Below are 27,694 nucleotides of genomic sequence, written 5' to 3'. Positions count from 1 at the left end.
TGCGTTGAGGTGAGTTAACCACGGGTTCCGAGTGGGCGGGGCTAGTGTGTATTGACTCCTCCCATCGTAGCCTGTGGGAGTGGTTTGTTGCAGAGGAGCTGTGAGGAACAGGGAGACACGCTGAGCAGCCTCCCACCGATGCTCCGCCCCACGACACACACATCTCTGATGCACTAAACCGCATCCCCATGGGAACAAGACACGACCACAACAACAAAAACGAACGAACAACAACAACCACGGTGTCACAAAACAAGCTCATCCACATTCTGTAAATTAAAACAGCATTCCGTTAAGTTCACAATCACATATATTTCAGCGTCTTATTTCAATGTTTGAATTTATAACACAAATATCAATTATATCAGAGAGCGCTGCTATATATGGAAATATTACTTCACACAGTATTCTGCACACATACAAGGCCTTGATTAAACAGCATTTGCAAATAATCCACAGTGTGGCTTCAAGTAGTAGATGGTTGTTCCATATAGTCAAACATATGGAATTAAAAATTAAGACAATCACAGACAAATGTTTGAAAGTCACTTTGTCTGAATACGTTAAAGCCTACCTATCTCCTAAATGAAGTAAAAACATGTTAATTATTTACAAATGCTATGTGACCTACACATACCATGTACAGAAATCATTCAAAAAGTGACAAACATTCATAGTATCTCATCCTCCATCTTTTTCCACAAATCTCTGAATATGATTATCCCATGCTCAGATATTTTGACAACTGAACTGTGAGCCAACAAACCCCATGAAAAAACCAAAACGTCAGCAGGACGGTGTATGTAGGGTTGACTAATAATATAATAATAATATATAAGATATAATATATAATAAGACACAGTGCTCTTATCTTTGGTGATTAAGGAACATGTCATCCATAGCAACAGTGTGGCTCATTGGTACGTTTTTAATTGGTTTTAGACAATAAAGGAGGTATATGGCACAGGAGAAGAACCTATATCAGGGTTTGTATACATAAACAATAATTATTAGTAGGGTCAATTGATTGTTGGTGTTCATGGAATTTGTTGAAAAAGAAATATATACAGTAGAATATTTTAAGTTCTAAAATTGCAACATAGTCTTTAAATATTTGACACCCCAAATAAATGTGTGCCAATGTTAATAATTTTCCTGCATAATAAGCCAATTACAAGTTGTTTATTGTTAATTTATTTTCCACATTATCCTAGAGAACCAGTGCTTCCAATGACAATAACAACATCAGCGCAAAAACTGTAAGATCTTGGCAAACTAATAGTGTTTTAACAATTTTCACTGACTTATAATTTGGTAGTTGTCTCTTAAGAAACACCTAACACCTTTACTCACCCTGTGATATTTAAATGCTTGCTTAACCCCAGGATCATTAACATAACTTCTAACGAATTTTGTCTTTGCATTACAGTAGATGCAGGGCTCAGTGCTCTCCATGGTGCTGAAATTCAGCAGCTTGGAGACTCAGCACTACAGACAGTGTTAAAGCCACCTGCAGGACTTGTCAACGTAGTCATGAATACCAGTTCTGAAGGGTAGTGACAAAGATGCTAATACAATCACATACACACACACTGCACACATACAAACTCATTCAATAACTTTCAAATCCTGTGTACTTCAACATGATGCTTTGTTTTGAGAAAGAAAAAAAAAGTTAGGGTGGCATGTGGGTGAAACTGAGGGGTTATTTGATTATCATTTCAGAAATTGAATATCCATCATTAACACTTTAGGTGAGATACATATCTTCCTTAATGCAAGTTTGAAATCAATTTCTGAATTGATTAAAAGTGAGTTGACCCATTCCCACCACCACACATAAGGAGGTCAGACACTGATACAGAGGACGATAGAGAGGTCATGCAGAAAGAATCACCTGTCAGAAGGAGGGTTGTCTGAAAGAGGAGTCTCATCTGAGAAAAGGAGAGGGGACACAAAAATTAGAGGGAACACAGATATAATACATATAGGGAAATTGAATCATCCAAACAACAAACTGGATTCTAGGGGAATCTATGTCAAACTAAATTAAATTAGGCATTTCAAAAAACGATGTACACATACAGTAGAGGCAGTGAATGAATTATAGCAGTGATAGAAACCTTGGCGCATTTTCTGCTGGTTGGTGAGAATTTTTCGAATCTCTGTCAGCCAGGCAACTTTGACCTCCAGTGTGGGAGCCTAGACACACGCACGCACACACAAAGCACACACACACACAAAGAACACAAAGCACACAAAGTACAGATACTATAACACAATAGAGGTTTGAGTTAATAAGTGAAAGGTACAGACACTGAAACACACAAAAAAGAGATAGAAAATAGAAAGCAAAAGATCAAATACCTGAACTATGTACACTACTTCTCTGCCACTGTACCAGATTTCAAATTTTTTCACATCTCCTTTCACATTTTCTGTGATTCCCACTGCACTCATCTATAGAAAGAGAGGAACATCCTTACATTTCAGTATCACTAGTCATTACTGTTATTTTCATTATAAACTGCAACCAAGGATTACACCATGTGCACCAATAATATGCAATACAATTCAACAGAAATAACACAATATGATAAGCTTCATAAAGGGAGGATTTATTGTAGGGCTGCTGAATTGGATTGCATTGGCTGTAGCTCGGTGTACCTAATAAAGTGAGTGTATTATATATTGTTACTCTGAGACAGGATTTGAAGCTGTAGAAGGGCGTCCTGTCGTAAGTGTCATCGTCTCTGCGTTTGCAGAAGAGCAGGGCGAGGTCATAGAGGAAGAGGTGTCTCTGCATGGGTTTGAACCTGGCCAGCTCCTTCATGCGCACCGCTGCCCTCTTATGGCTGATCCATACGCTGAAGCCTCCCTGCATCACCACTCGGCCCAGCTGACTGAGGTCACCCTGGGACAGACAGACAGGTGGAAAGAAAATACATAACATAGATGAACAGCAACAACAAGTAAGAAATCAATGCTATCACTTTATAGCAATGTTTAATGCTTACAACTATTAGTAATGTAATTCAACACTATAATTCAGTCTATCAGAGATTGCACAGAGTTGTAGTGAGTTGCTTTATTTTGTAGAGCACTTTGTGATTTGTTTATATCATATTAATCACATCAAGCAAAAATAGTGCTGAAGACAGGATAATTGGACCATTTCTGATTAAAACAATAATGTGTCATAAATCTGGCATCCACTGACAGTATTGTTAACTATATATTATCTATTGATTTTGCTGGTTGATACCTGATATCCAGTGATGGCTATCTGATGCATGGAGTCGTTGACAGACTTCAGCAGCTCAAGCATGGAGTTGAGAGCCTCCTGGAGTTCATATCGGTATTGCTCCTCTGTACAGTGCTTCAACAGCTCCTGAACAGGGCCAGAGACACAGGTTGGCAGGTCAGTGTTTTCCAGTCTATCTAATCTAGTTTGCCTGTATCAACGTCTACATATACAAATCAGTTTTGTCTGGATAAATGGTGTCTATGCTGTCAATTTGTCTCTGTGCCTGCTTGGCTCTCTGTGCCATCATCCCTTTGTCCATTCATCAATCTGAATGGAATATTTATTTATTTTCTAAACAAAACCAATTAAAGTGCATACTGACCTGACCAGGTCAGCCAACCAATTTGATCCAGAGTGAAATATTGGATGGATTGCCATGACATTAATGTCTCTGTTTTGTCTCATGATAAAAACAGCTTCTCAAGAGTCACTCAATGCTTGCTATCATTATGCAAATTTTCTGAAATGATGGACACGTAATCTCAAAACAGTTTGCCTTTATGATAGTGCCTAAAAACAAAATCTTTTAAACATGCATGTCATGGTGTGAGCTGCATTTCAACAGGACTCTATCACTGACTGACTCAGATGAACAGAACCTTGAGTAGCAGCTGGTACTTGGTGAGGCGTTGGACTGGTTTCAGGAGGTAAGAGTTCAGACCCAGCTTGTGGTCCAGCTTATTCTGGCACTCCTGCAGAGAGAGAGTTTCATTTTAGACAGATTTTGCTTTAATGCACAAAGCATAACTGGAAAACAGGATTCTGTTCTGAAAATAAGAAAAACAACAGATTTACAAGCAAACATCTCATTGTTATGTCTGCTATCAACACTAATCCATATGATTTTCATACCATCAATATGAGACAGTGAGTGGATCATGTAATCATGAATCATAAAGATTTGGTGTGTACGTACCTGAAAGAAGGGTGAATCAGAGCACTGTCTCCATAGCAACTCAGAGCGAGGCTTGTTTTGGCAGTAACGCTCATACACCTGGAACTTCTTCTTCTGCTCACACACACACACACACACACACACACACACACACACTTAGATATCATATCACTTCACATTAAGTTCCCATGTTTATCTTCATTTTTTCTCACCCGTTGCAGGAAGCAAGCCCCCACCCTCTCTGGTGTCTCCAGGCAACCCTGCAGATCCTGGAGGAAGATCCTAAATGGGAAGGAAAATAAAAGGAAATTGGATTTGCATGAAAAGAGGGGGAGACAAGGACAACTCTGTGACAGCTTGTGTGTGTGTGTGTGTGTGTGTGTGTGTGTGTGTGTGTGTGTGTGTGTGTGTGTGTGTGTGTGTGTGTGTGTATATCTTGCCTGCTGTGGAACTGGTAAATCTCTGGCATGTTGCCAAACAGAACATCCTTCTGGCTGCGTAGAGCTGAAGGAAGAAGATTAGACATGGATGGGTCCTCCATTTCTGCCCTGTAGCCCTGAGAGGAGAGGAGAGGAGAGGAGAGGAGAGTAGAGTAAGAGTACAAGTAGAACTTGATCGGAGAAAACAGGAAATACATAATGCCATAAATATATTCTAAATTAAACTCACCAAAAGGACAGAGAGCAGCTCGTCCACATAGATCCTCTCTGTAGCTATCAGTTCCTTCATTATATGGCTAGAAGGAGAGAGAATGAGACAAATACACAAAACCTGAATGCAAAGCTCAAGAAAAGACATAAAGCCACTGTGCACACTGTGACCACAACAAAGTAGAAAGACTCCTATGTGGGACACAAACAAACAGCTGCAGATGATGTAATACACAAACAGAGCAAGGTAGAGTCACAGGTCAAGCTTTAGGTGATTTAGGATCATGTGGGCTAGATGAAAAATAGCGTACCGTGTGACCTGCTCTGGATTGTCTTCTGCCTCTGAATCTGTTTCAGTGGTGGATCCATACAGAGAGCTGCAGTTGCCTTGGAAATCATGCATTACCTCAATCTGACAAAACACACATGAAACAAGTACCTCAGCTTGGAGCCTTGGACACATTTGTAAGACAGGTTCTGGCATGTTTTAATCAGTAACATTATGCTGCGAACATTTGCTAATTAACACTAAACACAAAAGGAAGTACCATTAGTTTTGCAGGTATTTGGTCATAAACCAATGTACCACATTATTGGACAAATTGCATTTTTTTAAGATAATTTTTTGGGGCTTTTCCCGTTATTAGATAGTGACAGTGGATAGACAGGAAAGGGGGAGAGAGATGGGTGATGACACGCAGCAAAGGACAGTAGGTCGGATTCGAACCGCTACAAAGGACTCAGCTTACATGGGGCGCATGTTCTTACTGGGTGAGCTAGAGGCCGCCCCAACAAATTGAAATTTTGACCTGATGATGGTGCTAGATGACAAGGATTCGCTAAAGTTATTGCTATTCATCTTGAGGGGGATATGAATGTGTGTACCAAATTTCAAGACAATCCATTCAGTAGTTGTTGAGGCATTTCACTGTAAACCACAATGTGAACCTCATGGTAGCGCTACAGGAAAAGTCAAAGGATCACTGAAATCCTTAGGATTTATCTAACCAGTTGGCTAAAAACGCACGCACCTTGCGTTGGCTGTTGTTCCTCCTTGCGGCTCTTTTGCCAGGTAGCAGGTCAAAGGAGAACTTGGAATTTAGGACGTTAAAATCTACACCTGTGGAGAGAAACATGCACACACATGCACACGCACACACACGCACGCACGCACACACACACACACACACACACACACACACACACACACACACACACACACACACACACACACACAAATACAACTGGTGATAACAGAGCACAAGGGAAATGCTGAAAAAAAGACTGCACATGAGATATAACAGAGAGAACAAAACATGCTAAATGTCAAATGCCACGAGAAGGGGAATACAGGCGAGAGAAGAAGTAAGAGTGGGGCTTGTAAGGAGTGAAGTTGACATAACTGTATCATAATAACATCCTAGTCTACAACAGAACGTGGGCCGAATCTAAACCATGAAAACAAATCCAAACTTTAGAAATAAGTGTAGTAACAGCTATGGAATGAGATAAGGGGCCATTGGAGGGGGTCGTACCATGTTTGGGGGAGAAGAGGGGTGACTTGCAGCGCTGCGAGGTGTGGTCAGGTTCAGGCCTTGGGGCCACCAGCTGAATTGGTCTGACTTGTACATCCGCCAACTTTTTCAGACACTGCTCTCTGTTTCTAATCATGGACTGCATCGAGTTCAGCTTCTCTGTAACAATGGAAATTTGGGACTGCAAAGAAAGAAATAAAGTGTAAGTGGAGGTGAGTTGCGGATCATCTTGTGTGTTGGTGTTCAGTAGCGGTGGGTTACCTGCAGCTGTGGGGTGAGTATGGCTTCCAACTCAAGGCTCAGAATGTCCTGGCTGTTTTTCAGCGCAGACGGCGCCCTCTCCTGGTGGAAGCTCAGGTACTGCAGTGCCTCCTGCGCTCCCTCTCTGGTTTGGAACTTGTCCACCATCTGACTCGCCAGAAGATAGGCGCCCTCGTCACACCACCGAAGGGCCTGCACACACACACACACACACACATGCACACGCACGCACGCACGCACACACACACACACACACACACACAAGCATAGGACACAACACAAGGAAAAACATGTTTTAAGGCACATTATATATATTTTTAATGTGATTAAAACAAAGAACAAAGAAACTATCACATTTGTCCTTTTCTGCCCCCCTTCTGTCATACAACAAAACATTAGCTTTCATTAAGGAGCACTAATCTGAGACGGAAGACAGAAGGATGAAACTGTAGTGGCATTGCACACCTGCATTTGTGAGAATTAATATCACAATACAGCTTACAATACTTGTGGTTTGTGCTGAAACTTATAAAATGGAGGGAGCAGAGCATTCACAGTCAAAAAAGGGCCAGTGAAACAAAAATACTTGAAAATATTATTATTCTTTTAATTATTGTTTTTTTCAAGTTTGCATGTGTACATCATTGAGTTTGTGTGTCGTGTCAGAATTTTTACCCCTTCGAGGCGGAGCAGCAGGTCTCGTGCTCGGGTAAGGGAGGCCCGCTTGGTGCGTATGGCAGTGGTGATGATGTCACAGCGATGTCGCAGCTCATTGCAGCGTTGGATGATGAGCGCCAGGGCGTAATGGTGGTTGGTGGCCATCTGGTGGCCATGGAGGATAACCACCTGGGCACGAGCCATCTCCTCCTGAGCCACAAAACACACATTAAGGTTTAAACTGATTTACACTTGGGTTCATGTTCCCACCCATCCAAAAGTTGTTCCTGATGCAAGACACAATTATAGTTTACAGAAGACAGACATATTTGTTTCTCATAATGAGCCCTAAATACTGTGTGCCATTGGACCTAATAAGGAACCAGCTAAATACCTGTATAACATGAAAGCTGTAGGGGGAGCTGTTCTTCCACTGCAAACAGACCTACAGCTTCTAGAGTTACTAGCAATGACAGAAGGGGGGAATAAGGACCATGCCTAGGTAATACAAAAAAACTAAGTGCTTTTCCTCAGTGACAAGTGCAGTTACAAAACAAAGGAAGGTAGAAGAAGCATCAGACCCAAAACATTATGTCATTAAAGATGCAGTAGGTAAGACTTATAAAACTAACTTTCTGTCATATTTGCTGAAACTGACCCTATGTTCTAATAGAACTATATGAAGCTGGTAATTAAAAAAATTCAGCTCTTCTGGCACCACCGCCTGTAGTGCGATTTGCAAAAATCCACTGCTCCCTGTTCAGATGCACCAATGAGGGCCAGGGGGGGTGTCTAAGTGCGTGTCAATCACTGCTCATGCACACGCATTTATTCTCCCTTGTGGGGGGAGGGGCTTAGGAGACCGTTTGGGCTTTAGCAGAAAGGGGGGGAGGGACTGAGAAGTTGTCGATGTTTGTCAAATGTTTTCCTGGATCTTCACAATCCTACCTACAGCACCTTTAAATGCATTTCGTTCTGCCCTGTCACTTCCTTCAAACCACATCTCAAACTGTTGTGGTATGAATGTTGTTGTGTGACTTTGTTTGTGACCTGAGCGTGCGTGTCCAGCATCGCCAGGTCCGTCAATAGCTGTTCCGTCTGCACCACCGTGGTTCCCACAGAGGCAATGCCCATCTCCTGGTTAGTGATCCTCTCCAGTACCTCCTCCATCTACACGCACGCACGCACGCACACACACACACACACACACACACACACACACACACACACACAGAGTTAATCGTCACAGCAGTGCAACATAGGCTCAGGGTGAAACAGACCCCAATCATCACACCTGCTGGAAACTCATTTCATAATGCAGCAGCTGGAGGTACTGCTGCATCTTCAGGTGGTGTTTCTCAAAGAAGCCATCAAACGCCTCCTCCATATCTCTGAGCTGAGTCAGGAGCCTAAAACACACATGACAAACAAGACACAGTTTCACAAAAGCTGCCTGGTAATATACAGGTTTAATACAGTAAGATGTTGGTGTCAAACTGAGAATATGTCTTCTAAATCCTCTCATCTATTAATCCTTCTCTCAATACTAACAGTTTGTCTTGTGTCCAAGTAATTTCTCTTCAGAAGATGCCTGACCTCATGCTGTACTGCACTTATTCACTGATGCTGTACCTCTGAACAGTGTCCATGTCTGATTTTAGGTCCCTCTCCTCCTCTACATCTCTCTTAGAGGCCTTGACAGTCTCCAGGTTCGACAGCAGCAGCCGTCCTTCTTTCAGCACGCTCCGGATATCGTCCTGTAACAACATGGCAAACAAAAACAAAAAGACAAATGAAAAAAACTGCAAAAGAACAGACAGAGACATCAAATACAAAAACTACCAGACACATAGAGAAGGAGTAAGAAAGACAAGCGAGAAGAGCCAGGTCAACCTTCATCTGTCGGTATCGGTGTGTGTGTGAGTGCAGCAGGAACTCGATGGCACTAGCTTCATCCGGAAGTTCGGTCTCAGATAGCTCTGATCCAAAGCCTTGCAGCAGCTGGGCGATCTCCTTCACTGTTACTGCAAAGGTCTCAATGGCCTGCAGACACACACAACATTTCTAATTCATGTGGGTTTGTCCAATTAAGTAGTTTTAGCGAAATTATCATTTCTTGTGTTTTATGTTTAGTTGCAAACACCATAAGGAAGTGTGCAGCTTGTGCAAACATAATCTAGCTGTAACTTCTTCATATTCAACAGTAGCTGCTGGTGGATTGACTAGCATCAGAGGTGTATACCGTGCGGAGGACGATCCAGTCACTTTGGCAGTACTCCACTTTTGCAGTGAAGTCTGATGTCAGGTGGTTTTCGTCGATGTAGCGCAGCAGATCACCAACTGACCGCAGCATCACCACCTAAAAACACAGAGCCACAAGGCATCTAGCAGCCACCTGGCCAGTACTGTGTTTGACATTTTAACAGCATCACATCATCAGAGAGAAGAGAATGACATCAACTGTTTATCAAAATTAACAGGAGGATTGTGTGTAGTATAGAGCAGAGACAGGATTCTGCTGCATCAGATTAGTAAAATCTATTTTTATACATAAACATTTTCTCCCACCCCTCTTTTCTCAGTTTATAACCCCCTCTCACCGGCATCTTTAACAGGAAGTCATCTTGGCTGAAGCGGAAGCCCAGGTCAGTGCTGGAAGACGGACTAGGGGCAGAGCTTAACAAGCCGGAGGGGTGGAGCACCAAGACCAAATGCAGATTTCCTGGAAATGAGGTCTGAAAGAGGAAGAAGTCTATTATGTCATTTGTTAATCTAGCTGTGTTATACTGTATTATTATATACCTAAACGAATGTATGCTAAGGACTGAAAAAAGGGAACAAAGTAAAAGTAAAGGGACATTATTTATGTCAGCCTATCAATGTGGCAAACTGACATTTGTGGATTTTTCCTCCACCACACCCCTGGAGGAGTACAGGATGAGAGGAGTCGGACAGTCAGTCAGAATTGTTGACAGCTCAATGTTGTTAGTCATGCAGTCTAGCAAAGCTCAACACAGCATCAGCATCTCGCTTTGTCAATCTGGGAAGTCTGTCTCGGTCTCTAGCACTTCAGCAGGTCTCACAGTCAGCTCCTCGACTGACTCTGCTGTTTCCTCACTCTTCTTCGTGCCCTCACTGTTCCCTCTCTGTGCGAACATAGAGCTGTTCTGTTAACCCCAATTCCTTTTTCTCAGGATGTTACAGGGTCTGCACATGCTTGAAGTGGTCAAAATCCATTTCAGATTAATTTTCTGTGTGGCTCTCTTATGGTTCCATTTTCTTATGATTTCTATGTGTTTTCCCCTGCAGCATATACTTTTTTCAAGAAATGCAGCAAATATTTGCTGAAATACACTGCTGTGTATGTTGCTTAACATTTTAATCTGTATGCACAGTGGAACAAGGATTAAAACCTGTGGTGTTGTCTTATTTCTTTCAGTTTGGCTATGTGACTGCCACAAGACTGATACCCACTGAGCAAAGCAGTAATCAATTGATCTACCAATTGTAAGGACTATTTCCTCACCTGCATGCCATCTTTTGCACTTATCCTTGTCTCCTCTCCTCCAATTACCTGCTATCCACCCACATTTTCACGACAGTGTTTTCTCAGATCCAAAGGCCCGGGGAATTATTAACCATATGGAAGCTTTTACACTTTATATAAGCCTCTGTATCTGTGTTAAAACAGTGTTGCTTTTGGTACACTGCTTTCACATGATCTTCAACTGTAATGTATACAGCGTCAAAGGGTAAAACAAAGAAAAGGCTCAGAGAAGCGATTTCTTTCCACTCTCATAAGGCAGGTGAGATATAGAATTAGATAGTTATCCTCTCGCACAAAACAGGCTACAGGTATTTTAGCACAGATGGACTTCTTCTCTGACAGTGGCAATCATCACACCCAGAAGTTTAACCTGGAAAGGGCTGACCTTTTTACACTAGCCTTTTGTACAAAAGCAAGTAAATAGTCATCCAAGTGTCAATATAAACCTGGATATGCACTCAAATAGCAGCCATGATGGATGTTATTGGATGATTGCAGACTTGTCAAAACATCTGCAATCCACAGCTGCATTTAGGTTTGTGGGCATTAAGTATTTCACACATGGTTATTTCCAAATCCATTACATAAATCTACAGAACTTGAAAACACACAGTTACAGACTGCAGTGCAAAGCACATAGACTCTTCTGTACCTGCAGTTGCATCCCAAACACACACACACACACACACACACACACACACACACACACACACACATATACACATATACATACACACACACACACACACACACACACACACACACACACACACACACACACACATACACAAAACACGTTTGTCATTGGCCTGTCCTGGTTCCTACACAGACTCTTAACATTGAACTGCCATCTGAATCTGACCAGTCTCTTCTTCACCGAGAGGCATTTTACAGTACTATCTAATGCAGTTTGCACTGTTCGGAGAGCACATTCCAACCTCTGTGTCGCAGTAGGCTACTCAACTGTCTTAAGGACAGCTCGTCTCTCTCTCTGCTCCTCTCTCTGCTGCAGTATTCTCGCCGCCCCGTTTGAAGCCTCCCATCTCCCCACCTCCCGACCTCCCGGCAGAGCTTACCGCGGCCCGGCGCAGACGGGGGAAGCCCCGCAGCGGGTTGGACTCGGCCATGGCTTTCAGCGCTTCCCTGTTCTACCCGGACCCGGGAAGTCTGCAGCGGGACGTGGTGTCGGGAGCGAGCAGCCGCAGCAGCGATGGCACGGTACCCTACACTGCAGTGTCCGCGCGGGAAGAGCGACGCGCTGAGTGCGCACCTCAGCACACGTAGTTCTGCTCTGGACCAGGATGGGGTGTGTTCAACCACCTGACGTCAAAGCCAAAATAAGTTTGCCACTCCACAACTGCGCTCAAATGTTCTTTTCATTTGATTTGCATTTTTATGAATATACTATAGGCCTATATTTAATAACCCTGCCTCACCTCGCTTTACGATATGAAAATTAAGATGTCTTCACGTTTCTGTACTTGAAGATGACTTATATTTTTGTTTGCCTTTTTTTGTTGCTAAATTAGGCTTACTTGAGAAACACTCTCTGTATGAAGCATTGGTACGACAGAGAGAGACAGAGAGTGATTATTTTCCATTGGTTCCGCTGGATGGCGCTCGAAACTCAGGAGACTGTAAGCCACCTCTGGATCACCTTTTATTATATATATATACAGTATATGACATTAATCTGTTAGGGGGCTTGGAGCAAAGATTTGCTGTTGGGCCCCCATTGACAAGCCCTAACCCACCTCCCACTCTTTGTGCATTAAGTAGGGCTATAACCTGTCACCAGGGGCGGTTCTACATTGAAATACACCCAGGGCGAGACCCCCTTCTCAATTGCACAAATCCTTCCTTAGAGCATTTGAAAAACACACTTAAGAATATCCAATTATTTAACTATTGCAATTACAACAGGAAACACTTTTTAAGGTGAACAATCTCCACAATGAACACAATTCTGCACAAAATATGACAGTATAGGTTATCAGAACTTAAAATAAATATACACTATATACATAAATGTGCCAACAATGTATACAATAATAAAAAATTTAACAAGATTAATAAATTAATAAAACAGTATACTCCTCATGAATCATAAAACAAGCTATATATATATTTTTTTATCATTTCAAGAGGTTTTGTGCTTTAATTTGAAGAGGTCTGTCATGAGTTTTTGTCTGCCTAAGCAGATAGAAAAGCTACAATTCTCGTTAAGAAAGTTTGCATGATGTGCAACGTTTATATAGGCTACTAATGCAATCATACAGTAAAGCATGCCTATGTCTTTTATTGTTGTAGTGTTTTGTCCACCACTCAGTTTTTGGCTCAGTTTTATCAAGGGGCAAAGTGTTTTAAGGGGAGTTCTGCCTATTGCAGGTTCTACCCTCACTCCCTCATCTCTGTCTCCTCCTGAGTCTCCTCACTGTGCATGCCACTGCCACTGTCGCCGACACCGATACCACCACCACTATCATCAGCCACGGGAGCTGATGAAGGTCCTGCTACTGCCGAAAACATGTCTTTTCGCTTTTTTCTTTTATCTGAGCCGCTTGGGTAACTTTGTTTCATTTTCGCGTTTAGACCATTGACATAAAAGAAATGTTTAGACTCGTCTTGCTCCGTCTCTGTGTACTTCCGAGTTCTCCTGTCACCGTGTGTTTATCTTTCGCGCCGGGCCCGCACTCATAGAAGTATATAAAATGGACCAACAGATCCCGTTGCTCTGGACGGAGACCAGTGAAGAATATTAGAAGCACTTTTCCGGTGAGCGCTGAGCGTTACTGCGCAGCCTCCAACTGAGAGAGACGACGTAAATGTGACGTGAGCAACCTGTCTGAAAGTTGTAAGTCTTCTGGTAGCTGTGCCAAGAGAAATCTCAGTCATTCCCAATCTTGCAGAGACGGAGAGCGTAGGTATATGTAAGGAGATAACATGGACACAGGCTAATTATTGCTAACTAAAATGCTAGTTAACATTAGTAGTTAAACTTAAACAGCTAATGTAAGTCGAAACTGCCTGCAAGCTTCTCCTGTACTATACGGTAATTCCTCTACTATGCGACAGTAATTTATGACACACAGTCGTTAGCCTATTTTTACAAAAACGTCTACTACGGAGCCATAACGTGAGGTACAAGGTAATGGAGCCTTTTATACATTGTCGTATTTCTTTAGAAATAAACAATGGACAAATAGAGTCTTTAAATGCTTCAGATGTAAAGTTATTTGCTGTCAAAGTGACGTCAAAATGAATGGCAGTCAATGGGATGCTAACGTCAGGTGATCGCTTTGTAGCATCAAAATGGCGCCATAGGAGGTTCGAGCTCTGAAGCGAAGCTTAACCCCTTGCCCGCACCTTTACGGACTAGTCCATTTCATTGTAAAAGTAGGGGGTGCAAGCAGGGCGCCTGCAGCTGCAAGGAGGGCGCCGATTTGCCAATTCTCCACATTGTGATCAGTGAATGCCAAAAACCTCCCCTGCCTGTCACCTCCACCTTCTCATTAAATGCAGACACAGCAGACATACAGCTTCAATAATATGCTTATAGAGACCAGAACTCTGGAATAACTGCATGTAACCAGGTTGTCTGTGTGTAAACTAGCTGTGTAGCTTGATGAAAGCCCTTGAAATTTTTTTTTTTAAATCCTGTGTAATGTTAAATAGACATTGCTATATATGCAATCACATTTAAGATCAAAATCATCCAGGTTTGATTTTTTAAGAGTTTTACAGTCAAAACTATAATATGGCAACTAAAATAATTAAATAATTGATGCAGTGCCCCTCTACAAGACATGGCCACAAGATAAGTAAAAAATTAAGCACCCACGTTTATTGATATAAATTAGTAACAACTTTTCAAATAATGAAAGTACCGAAAACAATTTGTTAAGGAATGAATCTGCTTTTTAGGTTATTTAAAATTAATGCATAAAAGTGCATAACTAAATAAAAATAGAATATAGATTTTGGTCCAGACTGAAATATGTATGTATAACAACTCTTACAGATTCAGATAAAATATTGTACTGACATGTATGGTCCCCAGAGGAAAAATCCTACTGACTTCGGTGATTGCCTGACTTTTCCTCTGGAACATTTAAATGTATGACTTTATACCTGCTAAACTAATGACATATCCATCAGCCGTACTTAGTGCTGATAAGTAAATGCTAAAATGCTAAACTAAGATGGAGAACATGGTAAAAAGGTATACCTTCCAACGTCAGCATATTAACATTGTCAATGTGAAAATGTTAGCATGCAGATGTTAGAATTTAGCTTAAAGCACTTTGCCTAAGTATGAAATCATGTTATTGTTTTCCAAAGAGATGGCATTTTCTATTGAGAATGCTTTGTTTAAGTTTAGATTATTAAAACAAATCTTTTCCCACATGTAGGAACAAATATGACGCAGAAGCAGTGCAAAAATGGCTTTTTAAGCAGGTGCAAGTAACTCAGTACAGTGGATTCAAATGGGCCTGCAAGTACAAATAACCTGTCTTGGTATATTAAACCTAGCGTGCTGGAGGGACCTGACAAAGAAAAAACGACAATACAATACCACACAATAATCTGCATATCAACCTGGTGGCCTTTGTTCTGAGTGAACCCCAGTATTTACAGGGGTAAATTTTATCAAGAGTTTACAAATGAATTGGATTACATAGGCTACATAAAGTAGGCAGAGAGTCTTACTCTCTCTGACTCTGCCTGTTTTCAACCTTCAATTGGGTATATAGATTAATGTCAGTTTCCCCATCATGTTATTATTGGTCATCATCCATCTTTGTCTCTGTCCCCCTTTTTCTCCCTTAATATCGGTTCCAGTCAAATCAAACCTATACAGCCAATAAAGTGGGTTTTACACATGCATTACACATGTTATTTTCATTTCATTCTGTATATATATATATATATATATATATATATATATATATATATATATATATATATATATATATAAAATTAGGACACCCATGCTAAAGTTGACTAAAAAGAGGAATAAAAAAATCATCTTTTGGAAATTGATCTTAATGCCTTAATTAAAAAAATGAGAAAAAATCTAATCTTTAAGGAGATTGGCATGGGGTACTTTCCATAAAATCATCTCTCAATGCAAATCAAACTAGCTATTAGGCTAACTGAAATAAAACCATGCCAGTCTCTAGGTATGGTGAAGGGTATGTGATGATGTGGGGCTATTTTAATTCCAAAGGCCAAGGGAACTTTATCAGGATGCATAGTATCCTGGATCATGAAATAACTGGCCTTTAAAAATAAAAATCTGCCTGCCTCTATGGGAATTTAACATAGGGGTGTACTTACTTATGCCTCCTGTATTTTAAGGAAGAACATTTATTTATTTACAATACATTATTCATTCACAAAGAAAACTGGTGTCCTTAAAGATTGGATTTTTCCTCATTTTTTTAATTAAGGCATTAAGATCAATTTGCAAAAGATGATTTTTTTATTCCTCTTTTTAGTCAACTTTAGCATGGGTGTCCTAATTTTTTCACATGACTGTATATATATATATATATATATATATATATATATAAGAAAGGGGAGAGAGAGGGGGAAGACATGCAGGATCCCTGGGCCTCTGTGTCGAGCAATAAACCTCCACATATGGGCGCGTGTTCTACCAACTGAGCTATAACAAATGCTTTAAATATGATTTGCATACCACACAAATACTTTCAGATAATGCATGACATCTCTTATGTCAGTGATTCCAAAGTCCAAAATATTTACAATCTTTTCTTTTTATTTGTGTGTGATAGTTAATCGTTCCCTCATCACGTGTTCATCGGGGAGAGACACCTCAGAGGGAATTACACACTGTCACATTGTGTTGTGGATGTTGGTGATTAGAAGGTTAAGAGCCAGAGAAGCCAGACTGTACCCAGGAAACAAATTCCACTGCAGACAAAACAGGATTAGTATGGAGACAATTTGTCCTGTTCTAATAAAACCTGAGCCTCCTATATGTTTTGTTTTAACTTACCCTGATCATGAAAGAACGTTTATACAACTGCTTGAGGCTTTATTTTTCCATTACATCAGTTAAAATAAAGAAACTGAGCAATGCATAAGCTTATAAAGCTCTCACATAACACTTGCACAGCGTCTATATGTGGATTTGAGCATACAACACATTAAGCCATGGCCATTGGGCTACGACACAGTGACCCTTGCCTTGTGGGGTGTCATGGTGGCCTGGAGGTCACTCTGCTGGCTGGATTTCAACTAAGACCTTTTGTCACATTAGCCCCCCTTTACTTTTTTAATAATGAATACAACATTTTATGAAATAATGTTTTTTAAAATATTGCCTAGTGGTTACTGCTGGTATTGTGTTAAGAATCTGTCCTTTTACCATAAATGAGGCAACGCCTGCGAGCTAGTTCAGGCAATCAACTCGAGCTGCACTGCTGTACACAAACGTGACATGCCTCACTCCCTGTATAATTTACCAAACTCACCCCCTCAATTTGGCAGTCTATTTAAGCTGCACAATTTCCCCATCTCTGCCTTGTCAATGCTGCTGCCCTGCACCTGTATTGTCGCCTGCTTTCAGCCCCATCACCACCCTAGCATCCACCTGCAGGCTCCGGCCAGGAGGAAGCTACTTTATCATCACGTCCCAATATCTCATGTAAACCCAAACTGCGGTGAGTGATGAGGTCGGAGTCTGGCTGTCAAACACAATGTTCTGTTGTTATTATATGCATTTCATACGTGAGTTGTCTGACTGAACTGCATCCCAAACAAGGATTCAATCAGGGAACCTGCATTACCCCAAATATCAGTGTCTCAGTATGACACAGTATTAGAGAAATATTCAACTATCTGAACCATTATAATGTCACCAATCCCCTTAGACTGGCCCTTATGTGCCACATCTTTAGAATTGAATTAAATATTATGTATGTGCTTATGTCAGCACTTCACAAGATTGGGATTTAAAATTAAGTTTAAACTTTCAACATGAGCTTGTTATACTGCACCTGTCGACAGATTGGTGAAGTTCAAAGGTCAAAAGAGATTTTTTTTCTGGTGAGTCTAATCTTTGGCACATTCCTGAGACACTTGAATAAGACAGCTTACTCTGACGTTGCTGCACCATCCTCCATGCCAAAATAGAACTAGGAGCCCTTAATCTGCTGAGATCAGGCAGACTGGAATACTCAGAATATCCACACTGTGCCACAACAACCTAAAAACATTACACATGGGTGAAATGTCATTGCTAGTAGTATTTAATCGTTGGGTCTGTGAGCTTTCATGAGCAACACTAAAACAATTTAATCAGCAATAGGCAAACTTTGGAAGATTTATCTCCTCAAAAAGGGGGAAAGTAACTGAGTACTTCACTTTAAATATAGAATCAGTATCATCAATGGGAGGCATTTAAGGCCAAATGTAGGGGGACGGATAATTAACTAATCAACTGCAAAAAAAATAGAAGAATGGAAGGAAAAAAATGCTAAAAGTAGAACTTCACAAGCTGGAAAAGAGACATATGAGGGAACCAAATAATGCCAGGTAACACAATAAGGTACACAAAAAAATAGGTAGTTACTGTTTTTGAAAGGGTAGTTGCTGGTTTTGAAAGGGTAGTTACTGTTTTTCAGAATGGTAGTTACCCTTTTTCAGAAGGGTAGTTACTGTTTTTCAGAAGGGTAACTAATCATTTGTTACCCTTTTTCAGAAGGGTAGTTACCCTTTTTCAGAAGGGTAGTTACTGTTTTTCAGAAGGGTAATGAATGATTAGTTACCCTTTTTCAGAAGGGTAGTTTTTTTCAAAAGGGTAGTTACTGTTTTTCAGAAGGGTAGTTACCCTTTTTCCCTTCTGAAAAACAGTAACTACCCTTCTGAAAAAAACTACCCTTCTGAAAAAGAGTAACTACCCTTCTGAAAAAGAGTAACTACCCTTCTGAAAAAGGGTAACTAATCATTTGTTACCCGTCTGAAAAGGGTAACTACCCTTCTGAAAAACAGTAACTACCTTTCTGAAAAACTACCCTTAAGTAACTACTCTTTTGAAACACTCTACCTATTTTTTTGTGTACCTTATTGTAAAGTGTTACCTAATGCCACATTAAGGGACTCTGTGCTACTTTGTAGAGCCCAATTGCAATAAATAATATATGAAGAAACTGCTTTTCCACTGTTTAGACTTAAAAGAAATAACTTTGAGTCAAGTGACAAGCGAACTGCTGGCAATGAGGCTAAAACAACTAGAATCCAAACATACAATTTTAAAGATATATGATTGTAATGGAATGGACAACCAATACAAGATCAAAGAAAATTAACAAATATTTTAAAACTTAATATAAGAAATGATATCAATCAGAGAGTCATTTTGACTGAAATGAAGATCACAACATTTTTGATGGAATAAGCTTACCCTCAGTTTAAGATGTAGACACAAATATTTTAGAGAAATATGTCACAAATACAGAGGTAAAAAATGCAATAAGTTGTATGTCTTATGGTAAGACACCAGAGGAAGATGGATTGAGTATGGAGTTCTATAAATGCTTCCAGGATGTATTGAGCCCTTTTCTGACATATATTACTCCACAGAAGCTGAATAAAATGAATCAAAATATGTTGATGATGATTTATGTTGGCTTGGCTGTGGAGAAAGAGAAACTTTTATACATATGTTATGGTACTGCACATACAGTAAATAAGAATATTTTGGGAAGGAGTCCAAAATATCTTATGTGTAATATTAAATGAGGATGTATTACTATCCCCAGAAGGGTGTCTGTTAGGAGCCAAAGTAGATGAACGGAAATCTGCAGTAACACAACTCATACTAACATTGGCATTCCTGTCAGTTATAAGGATTATTCTTATGAATTGGAAAGTGAGAAAACCAAATTGCTTTTGTCTGCATCACTTGCTAAAGGACTTTATAGAACTATCAGTGAGTGCATACAAATGTGTGTATATGTATGTACATGTTTATGTATGTGCATATACATGTTATACATATGTGTGTATATATATTTATCCTTGTATCTGTAACCTCTGACGTACTGTCCTTGTGCTGTGTGTTTGTGTATGTATTTGTTGAATTGGTATTGGTTTTATTTTCTTTGTAATTATAATGTAAAAAAAATAGTAATAAGCAATAGGCAACTTAGACCATCTTGCGACGGCATCACACCAGCCGCTATGCCACATCTGGCCAGGGTCGTAAAGTGGGAAGACCCCTTCCCCATCCTACCACTCTACTTCTGAATCAGAATACTTTATTGATCCCCTCAGGGAAATTATTTAGTTGCAGTTGTTCACAGTCACATTCAAGGTAAAATAAGAGTAAGAAAAGAGCAAGTCAATAAGTGTATACAGTAAATAAGTAACATACCTATAAAAAGTAAGATAAGGTTACAAATCAGATTAGGTTAAAAGGTTGTTTCTATAGATATGATGTACTAATTACATTGCAGTGCAGTGTACAGTATGACTACAAGTAGCAGCAGTGAATAAATAAATACACCTTTGTTCATGTAGCTGATAACTATTGCAGGAATTATTGTACATAATTGTCCAAGGATATTGAGATGTGATGTGGGGATGCGTGCTGTTAGACCAGTTTTAACTCTAAGCGTGTGACACTCAGAGGAACGACCTCCTGTGGCACCCTTGGTCAGACCACACCCATCTTCAGACTCAGCCTTCATTATGATCTCATCTACACATCTGTAACCTGACAAAGTAAAACCGCCTCTGTGGTAGTTCCCACTCCAATAGGTGTCTCCAGGTTCACATTTTGCCATGATGAGACAATCCCTGACTCACAAAGAAAGGACATATTCTTTAGATGCTAATAATAGCAGTTCTAAAAGGCTATTATTAAACACAGGTCAACCAACGAATTTATACATCCAGTCAATTTTGACAAAAGAATTATTACTGTCTAACCCTGATTTTAAAAAACAACCCTTGCACTTAAACTGCATGACCCTTACCTATTCTAATTAAAGGAGAATAGATGCTTTGTTTACACAGGTGCAAATGGGATTATCAGCCTACTACTACCAAAGCGTATTTTTAAACTCGTTGTTGTCCAAAAAAAACTATCAGCTGATTGCTTAAGTGGATCATGAAGCAGGCAAGCCCCAACGATGCTCAGAGACGTATAAAAAGGCAGATCAACAGTTGTTGACTGCCCTCTCCACTTACCCTGAGACAGACTCTACCAAGCTCCCAGACAACTGAAAAGAGGTAAGCTTTCATCTTCACGGATGGATGGAAAGATTGAAAGATGGATGGATGGATGGATGGATACAATACAATACAGCTGTTGCCTGTAGCCCATTTGCAGCATAATTTACTTTTTTAATAGAATACCGAGAAGGAAAAACTACATGGATTCATATTGGAAATATTATATATAGGCCTAATTGTGACAGAAACGCTTACCTACTTTAAGTGGAAAATCAATGAGTTATGTTACATCTTGGAGTTAAGTGGGAATGGTAGTCATTCTAATTGTATTACATTGTACTGTCTTACACAGCCTACATTTTATCTAAATGGGAGTTGCAAAGCTTTTCTACAACAAATAAATGCATTTGAGAAAGACGCATACTTATACTCGCATAATACTTGTGTCAATTTACCAGACTGACCATAACGGGTCAAAGTATGGCCGCTGTAGATTAAAGCAGCCTAAAGGATTGACAGTAGGTTTGCAAGTAAATGTGCTGATCTCCCAGAATTCCTCTTGTTAGACAGTACAGAATTGCAACCTTGATGCAGAGTCACAAGTGCAGGCAGATATCAGTTGAAGTAATAAAGAATGCTAATCATAAAAAATATTTTAACTGTGTGAAACACAGATACAAGATACAGCTCAGTTTAGGGGGCAAAGTGATATCAAGTCTCCAACCAGCATTAATTGTGCTAAACTGAGCGATGACAATAACAGAACATGTTGGCCTAAGCATTAATCCAATAATAATTGCAAAATATAACAGGTAAAGACTAAATATAAAATGTGAAATACTATTGTACTTGATAGTTTCAGCAAAGTAGTTGCAAGAATCGCATGATGATTTAGTTTGTTAGTATTTAGATGTGTTCCTAAGCAGTGGTGAGCATTTCTGGATATTTCACAAATATTATCCAATCAGAATTAAGGGAAGCAATGTGCTGTACCTCTCCATGGTCCTGAAATGCACATGCAGTCCTTGCTCCTGAATCTACATAGTTGGTTTGGATTGGAAATTCCTTCTGGACCAAACAAGTCACCATTATTTTCAGTCTTAATGTAATGAATGTGCCCAACCTGTGTTTTACCTGCACAGTCTTCAAAGGTATATTATGCTTCAAATTGAGGCAGGACAACTGTATGTACTGTAAGTTACCAAGTTTTTCATAGTAAATATTTAGTAGAACTCACAAGTGAATAAGAGTAAAGAAGATGATGCCAATAAGGAAATTGAAAAATTAGCAAACCCCACTTTATCTTTAATTAACAACATTCAAATGCTTACAGCTCTCTTGACCTTTCAATAATCATTATTACTGGGCTATAGAAGGGTGAAGTCAGGACTTAGTGTCTTACTAAGTCCAGAAATAGTACTGTACAGCAATTTACTGACTGTGTTTTATCTGTTTAACTGTCCTGAAATAGTCCAAACAGCTTTGGCACTGCTGTCGTGTTTGAGGGGAATTAGTTGTGACATAATCGTGTGTGCTATTGGACAATCTGGAATAATGGATAAACCAGGGGCCTGAACACTGATCCACTGATCTCCTCACAAAAGATTAACCTTCAAAACAGATGGTCACTTCAGCTGCTACAAAGGTGACAGTCGGTGAAGGATCATCTTAATCACAACATCTGACCTCCTAATAACATAAAGTCCCTTCTCTTTTTTTTCTTCCAACAGAACTCTTCCAAAGATCTTCCAGAGATGGCAAAGTAGGTGTTTTTTCTTTAGTATTTGCTTCAAACTGAAAAATCAATGATTAAGAAAAGATAAAGAGGTCTTTTTTATATTATTATTGTGCAGATATTCACACTGTAACTTCCCAAAAGTAAAACTCAAAAGTTATTATTGTTGGAAAGATCCCTTTTGATAAAAAAGAAAAAGAAAGAAAGAGCTGAAACACATTAAAACCTGTGATCACTTTTAAAACTGTACTACCTTGGAGTTACTGCACAGACTTTGACCCGGGTCAGTCAACCCCTAGAAGTGATGAGTAGTTCTAAGTACTAATTTAAGGTTTGTAAAGGCTTAGTAGGTTGATGCATAGGTTCAAATTTGGTCTCAGACAGTAACACAGGTAATCAGCTATTAAGGAACGTGCCACACAATTTTTTGTTCAATTCTCTCACCTGGGCCACCCTCTCAATTTGGGAACGATGAGGTTAAAGGCATACTATGTAACTTTTCCTGCTTCGGTCCCCCTACAGGTTGTCTCATTGGAATTACAACTCGCACGGCTGTAGTTCCAATGAGACAACCTGTAGGGGGACCGAAGAGTGAAAAGTTACATAGTATGCCTTTAAGCTGCTTATCCAGTGAGCTGTTCTTAACTGGATCAAAGTGAATAAGGTATTATTGGCCCTTCTGCTGCTTGCAAAGGAACATACATTACCTTCAGAGTGTAAAACTACTCATTGTTTTATCTGGACAATCCAGATTAACTCTGTTAATGGAAGTATTCATATTTACAATCACAAGCTACTTACTATGTTTGCTAAACTACATTTGTATTATAAATATATAGTTCTGCAACCATACATTCAACTTTTGATGAATAAAAAAATAGCCTTAAAGTGGTTTGTCTTCCTTTTTTCTCAGGGTTTTCAAGAAGACCAGTCGTAATGGAGGGGTAAGTTACATTTGAATCAAAATTGAGTGAAACCAGGCGTGAAACATACTTGGACACAGACTTACTGTCAACAGGGATTGAAACACTCAACTGTTTTCCCTTCCTTCTGTCTCACAGCTCAGCCTCTACCTGGGAAAGAGGGACTATGTGGACAGCATGAACAAAGTGGAAAATGTTGGTACGTTCCTTCGTCAGTGTGTGTGTGTGTGTGTGTGTGCAGCTGTGTTGTAAGGATGATACATATAACATCACCTGCACTGTTACCTTTACAGAGGGTGTTGTGTTGCTGGACCCATCAAGTCTTGGAGACAAGAAAGGTAACATCATACAATGTTCAATTTTTGTTCTAAAAAACAAAACCTTTCCAAGTTGAACAATTTGGAGATGTAAGAGATTGTAATGAAATAATGAAGCTACTATTATGTGTTGACAGTGTTTGTGCAGCTGGCATGTGTCTTCCGGTATGGTAATGAAGACCTGGATGCCGTAGGCCTGTGCTTTAGGAAGGACATCTGGATCTATCATATTCAGATCTACCCTGAGGCCCACAAGCCTAGTCTGTCCACCATGCACGAGACCCTGCTGAAGAAGGCTGGAGACAACGGATACCCTTTCGCTTTCGAAGTATGACAACATGTTCAGATACAAGGGATTTTTCAGATTTTTTGAAGTGGGGTTGTATAAGGGAGGCTACTTATCCATGGTCAGTGTACCTCGGATTAGTGCTACCTACAGGAAAAAGATCACTGACTCAACTATCCCTTTAAAGCTTTAGTGTGTAGCTTTTTTATAATAATCAACGTCCGTTACATTCAAGGCATTGCCGAATGAGTTGATACAAAGCTAATAAAGACTGTCAGCTCCACAAAACTCTCTCAGTGTTTCTCGATATGGTTATGTTTAGAAAATGGTGTTGTCCGGCAACTTTCACGCACAGAAGCTCAAGTGAAGATAATTACCTCTTCTGAACAGTCCATCATGTTTTTAATCCTCCGTGTCCTCCTTGGCCTCAAGTAACTGTGTGGAGGAGGGGTGGGGGGGGTGCACAATCACGGAAGACTTGTATCATGTGGATGCGCTACAGCTGTTGTTGTCATTACTTAGAATTCCTCATGGGGAGACAGAAACTACGCACTATAGCTTTAAGACCTCAGTCTGTTCAACCATACATTCTACCTTTTGTGTTCAGGTTGAAATGAAAAGTTTATTTTACAAATTGGGTCATGGACAGAACATTTCTATGGATTCTTATATTGTATTCTTTAAATACTGACTTCAAGTAGATAATTGAAATTCTTTCAAAGCTCAAACTTGTTGAGTTGCTTGCTGTGCAGTGAAGGTCATGGCAGATACACTTGTTTGACATATTATCATTTTAAAAGGGGATTCAATTGATTTGAAATAGGTCCATGTTTCTGTATAATTAGTTTTGAGCATAAAACAAAACAATACTCCATCCTCAAATTTACAACTTGATTTATTTTTAATTCATACGAATTTTAAGACCTAAAGATTGGGCCTTAGGCCAGAAAAGGTTGGTAAATGTGTCTGAACTCAGGATTTCTATAAGTGCATTGAATTCAATCTCTGAAAATATCTTTTATTCTATGAGTAAACAGATAAAAACAACTCTTCTGAACTTCTGTTAAGTTATTTATGTTCTTCTTTGTCTCTCTAGATTCCCAAGAACCTGCCATGCTCAATCTCTCTGCAGCCTGGACCAGATGACAAGGGGAAGGTAAACCTCATGCTAAGCTACCAACACCATTCACCTCTCAATAGTTAGCTGTCCAGTGTGTAAGCAAGTATGTTCATTGTTGCCACTGTTGATTGTTGACTGCTTTTCTTTTGCTGTGCAGCCTTGTGGTGTCGACTTTGAGGTAAAAACTTACCTTGCCATGGAAAAGTGCAACCCTGATGAGAAGATTGAGAAGAAGTGAGTATGCTTTCATTTTCACAATCTCTTGTATTTATTCATCTTTCAACTTTTAGCTGTTTGCCTTACTGTTCTGCCTGTCTAACATTGTATCTACTTTCTTTATCCCAATGTGACCCACAGGGACACAGCTCGCCTTATCGTTCGTAAAATCCAGTACGCCCCCTCCGAGGTGGGCGCTGGACCGAAGGCTGACATCTGCAAAAGCTTCATGATGTCGGACAAGCCTGTTCACCTGGAAGCTTCATTGCAGAAAGATGTACAGTAGCAAAACTTAACTTTCTTAACTTTAAGTTTTATTTCTCGGCTTTTCTAAATGTTTGTCAACGTTTTTAACGAGTGAGTTTGAATGCAGACTAAGCTTTCCCAATCATACCACCATTCCCTATTCCCTAACATTAACTAGTTGTTTCCTGGTTTTGACCACAGCTCTACTTTCACGGCGAACCAATCCCAATCAAAATCAAAATCAACAACGAGAGCAACAAAACAGTCAAGAATATCAAAATCACTGGTGGGTATCTCACCACGGTCTGATAACCGCAATGCTTTTATATAGATTTAACATAACTGTTACTAAAAGCACAACATAATTATTTGTTTCCTTCTTATCATAGTGGACCAAACCACAGATATTGTCCTCTACTCAGCAGACAAATATACCAAGTCTGTTCTGAACGCAGAGTTTGGGTAGGTGGACAGAAAACTAAAAACCACAGCAAATATCAAGTATCATAGAAGCAAAGCATAAGAACACAGTTTGGTATGTTTATGAATGGGTTTGTTTGTGTTTTATCCTCCACAGAGAGACAGTGGAGCCTGAAAGCACCTACGACAATACTCTGAGCATCACCCCCCTGCTGTCTGAAAACAAGGACAAAAGGGGACTTGCACTGGACGGACAACTGAAAGAGGAGGACACTAACTTGGCCTCCACCACTATGTGAGTGTACAAACAGTGGACAGGATAAAAGTAGTAGTTTACATGGAATTCATTTAGCTTTTCTTACATGTCACTCCATGTCCATAATGTCTTATGTGAGTTATTAAAAAGACACTTAACTGAATTAAACCTTCTAATCCCTAAAATCCTTGTAATTCTTCTTCTCCACAGACTGGGACCGGGTGCAGAAAAAGAGGTGATGGGAATTTTAGTTTCCTACAAGATTAAAATTACCCTCATGGTGGCCGGAGGAGGGTAAGTGTCTGATCCTGGTTACGCAGTTTCGTTTCAAGGAAACTTAATTAAAAATGAAAAGTGAAATTAACTAACAACAAACTCTCTCTTCTTAATGTAGCCTGCTGGGCGGCCTTATTGCCAGGTGAGTAAGGTTTATTTACAATCACATCAAAGCCTGTGCTGCCAGTAAGCAGTGATCATGAATCACCTTGTGTTGTTCTGATTGGCTGTTTGGTTTTCTCTGCAGCGATGTCTCAGTGGAGCTGCCATTAAAGCTCATGCACCCCAAACCTGAAGGTATTTTTGTAATGACTCACACAAACAAACCTCAGATTTGTGTTTACACTACATTACTGATACCAGTGCACCTATTGGCTTTTGTAATTGTTTCACCCTCTCATCCTACTATTTTCTTTCTTTCACATCAACCTGCTTCCCAAATTGAGCAGAGTAAAGCCCACTCAGCGTAAGTATAACATTTCTGTGTGTGTGCACATGTGTGTTTATGCATGGTTATACATTAGGCTCAGTCTTTATTATTGCTTATTGTCTGTCAAACGCAGCAACACAATGATAAAAAAATAAAATAACAATTCAAACAGGGAATTAAAAATAGAAATGATTGAGGATTGTTTTACATTATTTAGATGGTAATTTCCCCATTATGGTGGGCTACAATAAATGCAGTTCAGTGATCATCCTTATGGTAATTTAATGCGTAATGTTGCAGTATAATGTTGAAATATTTCAGGTATTGATTGTGTTGTTTTTGTCCTCATACTGCATGTTGTAAACTTATCTTTGTGTTTATTTCTTCCCAGAGAAGATGTTACACTAG

At 39.9% G+C, this 27,694-nt stretch overlaps 2 protein-coding genes across 2 annotated transcripts in view; one reads left to right on the top strand and one right to left on the bottom strand.

The window, feature by feature from the left end:
- The window catches only part of mcf2b (MCF.2 cell line derived transforming sequence b), a 19,011-nt gene extending 6,874 nt beyond the window's left edge, over positions 1–12,137 (bottom strand). Inside the window, exons 1-23 of the mRNA XM_078266490.1 lie at positions 11,929–12,137; positions 9,906–10,040; positions 9,548–9,664; positions 9,199–9,348; positions 8,938–9,062; positions 8,600–8,714; positions 8,356–8,475; positions 7,324–7,515; positions 6,649–6,840; positions 6,388–6,568; positions 5,884–5,972; positions 5,164–5,264; positions 4,872–4,938; positions 4,643–4,758; positions 4,415–4,484; positions 4,224–4,316; positions 3,907–3,999; positions 3,266–3,391; positions 2,699–2,914; positions 2,368–2,460; positions 2,124–2,202; positions 1,898–1,934; positions 1–173 (exon numbers count right to left, since the gene is read on the bottom strand). Of these exons, the coding sequence (XP_078122616.1) occupies positions 1–173; positions 1,898–1,934; positions 2,124–2,202; positions 2,368–2,460; positions 2,699–2,914; positions 3,266–3,391; positions 3,907–3,999; positions 4,224–4,316; positions 4,415–4,484; positions 4,643–4,758; positions 4,872–4,938; positions 5,164–5,264; positions 5,884–5,972; positions 6,388–6,568; positions 6,649–6,840; positions 7,324–7,515; positions 8,356–8,475; positions 8,600–8,714; positions 8,938–9,062; positions 9,199–9,348; positions 9,548–9,664; positions 9,906–10,040; positions 11,929–11,979 (2,731 nt within the window). The 5' untranslated portion in view covers positions 11,980–12,137. The remainder of the gene's footprint in view (positions 174–1,897; positions 1,935–2,123; positions 2,203–2,367; positions 2,461–2,698; positions 2,915–3,265; positions 3,392–3,906; positions 4,000–4,223; positions 4,317–4,414; positions 4,485–4,642; positions 4,759–4,871; positions 4,939–5,163; positions 5,265–5,883; positions 5,973–6,387; positions 6,569–6,648; positions 6,841–7,323; positions 7,516–8,355; positions 8,476–8,599; positions 8,715–8,937; positions 9,063–9,198; positions 9,349–9,547; positions 9,665–9,905; positions 10,041–11,928) is intronic.
- On the top strand, positions 11,978–27,694 carry arr3a (arrestin 3a, retinal (X-arrestin)). The gene is made up of 17 exons (XM_078266705.1): positions 11,978–12,070; positions 20,482–20,595; positions 22,792–22,823; positions 23,710–23,740; positions 23,858–23,918; positions 24,013–24,057; positions 24,174–24,364; positions 25,419–25,478; positions 25,600–25,676; positions 25,800–25,935; positions 26,106–26,190; positions 26,294–26,366; positions 26,482–26,619; positions 26,791–26,874; positions 26,975–26,998; positions 27,104–27,153; positions 27,678–27,694. The coding sequence occupies exons 1-17, from the start codon at positions 11,978–11,980 to the stop codon at positions 27,692–27,694; spliced, it is 1,311 nt and encodes a 436-aa protein (XP_078122831.1).

This window comes from Sander vitreus, chromosome 13 (genome assembly GCF_031162955.1).
Source record: "Sander vitreus isolate 19-12246 chromosome 13, sanVit1, whole genome shotgun sequence".
Classification (NCBI taxonomy): Eukaryota; Metazoa; Chordata; class Actinopteri; order Perciformes; family Percidae; genus Sander; species Sander vitreus.
The sequence above is the reverse complement of the archived record's forward strand: the minus strand, read 5'-3'. Positions and strand labels throughout refer to the sequence as shown.

Bases quoted from the DNA above. Each gene is read 5' to 3' on its own strand.
- arr3a (XM_078266705.1), top strand. From the start codon at position 11,978: ATGGCTTTCAGCGCTTCCCTGTTCTACCCGGACCCGGGAAGTCTGCAG. The intron at 26,620-26,790 runs GTGAGTGTACAA...TCTTCTCCACAG, and splicing joins AACTTGGCCTCCACCACTAT to ACTGGGACCGGGTGCAGAAA. The intron at 26,999-27,103 runs GTGAGTAAGGTT...TTTTCTCTGCAG, and splicing joins CTGGGCGGCCTTATTGCCAG to CGATGTCTCAGTGGAGCTGC.